The sequence below is a fragment of the Dacryopinax primogenitus genome (assembly GCF_000292625.1).
Source record: "Dacryopinax primogenitus strain DJM-731 SS1 chromosome Unknown DACRYscaffold_13, whole genome shotgun sequence".
Lineage (NCBI taxonomy): Eukaryota > Fungi > Basidiomycota > Dacrymycetes > Dacrymycetales > Dacrymycetaceae > Dacryopinax > Dacryopinax primogenitus.
Window position 1 is genome coordinate 1,074,460 of NW_024467210.1, and position 4,861 is coordinate 1,079,320.

At 46.9% G+C, this 4,861-nt stretch overlaps 1 protein-coding gene across 1 annotated transcript; it reads left to right on the forward strand.

Moving 5' to 3' along the window:
- Nucleotides 1–1,650: 1,650 nt before the first annotated feature.
- On the forward strand, nucleotides 1,651–2,126 carry DACRYDRAFT_109206 (uncharacterized protein; the record flags this gene model as incomplete). The annotated part of the gene is made up of 4 exons (XM_040768839.1): nucleotides 1,651–1,701; nucleotides 1,748–1,943; nucleotides 1,993–2,057; nucleotides 2,109–2,126. The coding sequence occupies 4 exons, from the start codon at nucleotides 1,651–1,653 to the stop codon at nucleotides 2,124–2,126; spliced, it is 330 nt and encodes a 109-aa protein (XP_040627385.1).
- Nucleotides 2,127–4,861: the final 2,735 nt, after the last annotated feature.

Consider the following 4,861-nt stretch of genomic DNA (forward strand, 5'->3'; position numbering starts at 1 on the left):
ACAGGTGATGACAGGTTGCAGCGAAGCAGATGAGATCGCCAGGAGAGCGGATGTGTGATGCGATCTCAATGATCATCTCCGGTGGGAATTTTGACAATCCGCGCTCACGGCCGCTGTGCTGGTGGTTAGCATAGGTACAACATATTCATTTGAGCTGAATATTGCACCGAGAAGAGCTGAGGAGTTCAGTGCTGGGAATGATCGGCATCGACGGAAGAGGACGAAGGGGTTGCAGTAGTTCTGTCAGAGTTTCGTGCGTACAACTGTGGTAAAAGAACTCCCCGAGCTTTCCGAGATGGCCTGATTGAATCTCTCTGTCGATGTGGATGATCATCCAGTATTGACCCATCGTGCTCAAGATAAGTGTAGCTAACGTACGAATCTCCTGGGCGACAAGCTACCACGGTAGCCGCTCTTGGGCTGGCCGCTATGCACGGAAGTATATTATTGCCTCCATTCACCGCGTGTCAGGGCGCTCTGCGCTGTGAGACCTTGGGATTCCTATTATATTATAGTCAACTGCTCCGTGCATGCCCTGGGCAAGTGCAAGATAGGGGCCCATGCTCGGGAACGGAAGCAAACCGCGCGGGATGACGCATAGTCTTGATGAGAGCCATTCCCCTCCGGCATTGTCTCAGCTCCTGACCATCAACCAACAATGATCCGAGATGTTGTGTGATTTAAGTGGAGTAGATTCCACTAAGCTGTTGACTTGAGGAGCTTGCACCACTATGACTCATGGCTGGCCTGACAACTTTATCAGTGTTTTGCAAGTACTCACCACTGAGGAAATGCCGGAGTTGGATGGAGAGAAGCACAGGTGTAAGAGGTGGATGTGTGTGCATACAAGTCACTTGTTTCACTTGTGCTCATTTAACTTGTGCAGGATCTTGATCAGTGACAGTGAAGCTTGTGTGAAGGTTGTGGCTGGCTGAGATGTCATGCACAATATTGAGCAGGACAGTCTGCCTGACTTTTTGGTTATTCAGATTGCCAGCTATAGTCAGATGTATATGGATCACAAGAGGACAAGGTATGTATTCTTCCAACTTGCACAAGACCAACATGTGATTTGTTTTTAGTATTGTGATTATCAATGGGTACATGTATCTATGAGCTGAATCTGTGCTGATTGGGAAACTGAAGCAGCTGTTCCTCCCTTTCGAAGAAAACTAAGGCGCCCTTGGCAGTAACCTTCATCTCACATATGGCTTTACTGGGCAACATCCCATTCCATACCCATGCAGGATCAATGCAGTGCAGGGTGAAATCAAGCAGCACAAGGTTCTGGTTCCCAGCAAAACTGTCAAGGACAAGGCTGAGACTGCTTATGGGCACTACACCAGAGTGCCACACAATGCAGGCACCTGACTGCTGACTGCTGGCCCTCCTGTTTACATAGCTCTGCACAATATTGGACTTATCAGTGGAAGAGAGTGAGTGTGTTTAGTATTACTCTGATGTTTTCTAACTTGCACAAGTTGGTATATCTATGGATGGTTGTCTTGCCTTCACCCTCTTGAGAGCACTATGTACAGATCAAAGCTGATGATGTATTCCTGCTGCATGACTTTGCATGATGAAACTGCATGTGATTCTGTTCCTCTGCTAGTCTGTTTGCTGATTGTTCATTAGGCTGAGATTGACACCATGGCCTGGGGAGATGCTGCACATTGGGCTGGAGATTTGGAGACTGGCAAGGTACAGCAATTTGCATGACTTCATTCAAGCTTCTAACTGGAATCAGGTCTATGCCTTCGAGGGATTGGCTTTGGAAGAAGCCAAACTCAAGTATATGAGAGCTAACAACTGGTGGCAACTTCAACTGCATACTGAATGTGCATGTGTTTGGAACATTGTGGATAATGGACTCATTCCAAAGATTTACTTTGATTTCCACCATTTGAATGTGCTGGAGAAGATTGATGCCAACCAACATGTTGGTAAGTCATGCAAATTTATTTGTAGGCAAATATTCACTCCTGTTCACAGATATTGTGGGCATTATCCTTTGCATGGGACAACCCATCAAAGGGATGACAACTGTGACTGATGCAGTATGTTATCATTATTTGCACATGTTCTGAGTGCTAATAAATCACAGACAGGACAGCAGCACAAGTTAAATGTTGACCACATTGATGTATACATTGTGGACAATTCAAATCAAGCAGTTTGATTTGTTGCATTCAATGGTTTCCTCAATGCCTTTGTCAGTCAAGAGGGGTGTGTTGTGATGATTAAAAATGTGCTAGTTGATTGATTTCATGGCTCAGTGTGCTTGAAGAGCCAGAATGACCAGACAATCATCATGTACAGTCACAAGAATGCTGTGCACATTGCCCTGATGAATTGGTAAGTACTTTAACTTGTGCAGATTGGTCTGAAGAGTAACTATCATAGGTTTGATGATCCCATCAATGTGGACAAGACAATGCACCTCATTACCAGCACCTGGAGTGCAGATAGCATGCCAGACCCATCTCTCATCACCCATGCTTCTCTTGTAATGATCAACAAGATTGACAAGCTCAGTCTCAGCACCCATTCCATTCCCAAGGTGGTCAAAGTGCATGGGTTCATCAATGTGTTGTCCTCACGCAATTACACCTACTTCACTTGTCCTGATGCAAACTGCAACAAGAAGGCGGAATGATCCGATATTGGTGTGGCTGGATTTGTGTATTTTTGTGCCCATTGCAACAATATTTATTCTCAACCTTCTGTCAAGTAAGTCCCCCATAACCTGCACAAATTCAGCATAACTTGTGCAAATTCACACTGATGATCTACAGATATAGGCTGAATGTCCTCATGATGGATACATTGCAGAAAAGGCATTAGATCACCACATTCAATGGTTCTAGTGAGTGCCTGTTTGGGGAACCTGCTTCCAGCATTGCTCACATGAAGGAAAACATGCATATTCATCATTTGCCATTTGAACCGGTGCATATTAACACTGAGTAGAGGAAAGATGCCTATGAGATCTGATTGAGATGCATCAGAGGTACGCTGTACACAACACATTAGGTGTAGATGGAGCAAAAGGACATAAGGTTATGCATGCACTAGACAGCCTCCTACAAGCTGGTACCTCCTCTCTAACTCAGCTGAGACATCTCTGGCAGCCTGTGCTTTGGCAACTGCTCAGAGGGTGGCCTTGTCCAAGGCCATCAGACAAGGTGAAGGAGGCAAGGAAGAGGATGTGGATGGCATAGGCAAAGATGAGCATGAGAGGTTCAGAGGTAGCTTGAGTCATTTGCAAGGAGGCATGTAGCAGGGAGGCAGCACCTCATGACAGCAATACAAGGGGACTGCTTTGTCATCGCTTGCTGGATGAGCATCCAGCAGAGAGGATGAATTCAGTGTATGCAAGGTTCCATGGTATGCAGGAGGCAAATTTGTCCTCTGAGCAATCAGCGAGCTCATGGTTGACAGTACCCAATCTGCAAATGGTGCCAAGGCTGGGTGCATGAGCTGGGCACTCAGTGGAGGCCATCATCACAAGGGATCCTGGCACAGCAGCCGCTGTGTGGTTGGAATGGGAGATGGCAGTCTGGGGGGAATTTGGAGGGGAAACAGAACCATTGCTGGCTGAGTAGGCTGGTGTAGAATTGGATTGGGAGCCCCTCAGGCAGGCTCCAGTGCTCCCCCAGAGGCAAGGAGACAGCTTCAAATCTTCAGTGATGCAGGTGCAATGTTCAGAGTCTGCATGATCAGCAGGCACTTGGAGTGCCACAGTGACAGTGACTGGGATGCCAACAGGTTCCACAAGGTCCTGGGTGTATGCAGTTGACTTAATGGGAACACCAGAGTCAGGTATCAGGCTCTCCTGATTAGGGAGGGCAGCTTGAGTAATGCAGGTGCATCCAAGTCTGTCAATGTGAGCACAAGCACCCTGAGCTACCCCACTGGACACTAGCTCAGGGTGCTGCTGTCTCCAGGCCAGAAGCATCGCACCAAAACCTAGTATTGTGTCAGTACAAACATTTCAAAGGTGGCCTGTACTGCTCACCAAGCCCCTTCTGCTTGGCATAAGCCACCTGAATGAGCAATGCTGGGCTTGGACACCCTGTATGACTCTCTGTCATAATTGATAGTGGATAATTGGACCTGTAGTAAGAGGTTAGTACAGAGCCTAAACAACCCAATAACACAACACTTGCTTAAGGTTGTTTGTCAGTATGACATGTTATTGGTAGAAGGTTGATGTTGGCAAAAAAAGGTAGGAGGCAATGAGCTCAGGGGGGATCAGATGATGAGCATGGAGGTGAAAGCCCAGTCCAAGGCAGCTGAAACTCTCTTCTTAGGTCCAATCCAAATGTCAGGGTGTTGGCCAATTAATGATAGTTTGTCTGGTTTGAACTACTCCTTGAGCATTTCTGGACACTTATCACAGACCAGCTGTACTCTCTACAACTCACTTGAATTCATCTCAGACTACTGGCTACTCAGCAGCCAATAGTAACCCCCAACCCAGCTAAACTCACATCACAACAATAGGTGCCAACCAAACCACCTGCTGGAAAACACAAGTTCACCTCATGTTCAGGCATTGCATCTGCATTACTGAAGATGCAGGTGCAATGGCAGTGCATCAAAGGTACATAGTGCATGCTAAGGGCACCATTATGCATGGCCTCTGTACTTCTGCACTCCCAGATAGGGGCAGAAGCATGCATGCAAATCTGAATGGGCGGCAACCTGTTAGGGCAACACAGGCTGACTAAGTCTGCTCACCTAAGAGTGCCAAGAGTCTAAGCAGGCAACAAGGAAGTGGAGTAGACCTGATGACTAAGACCTATCTACAGTATAGGTACCTGTGGATGATCCTAAGAGACCAAGTCTGAAGAGACAG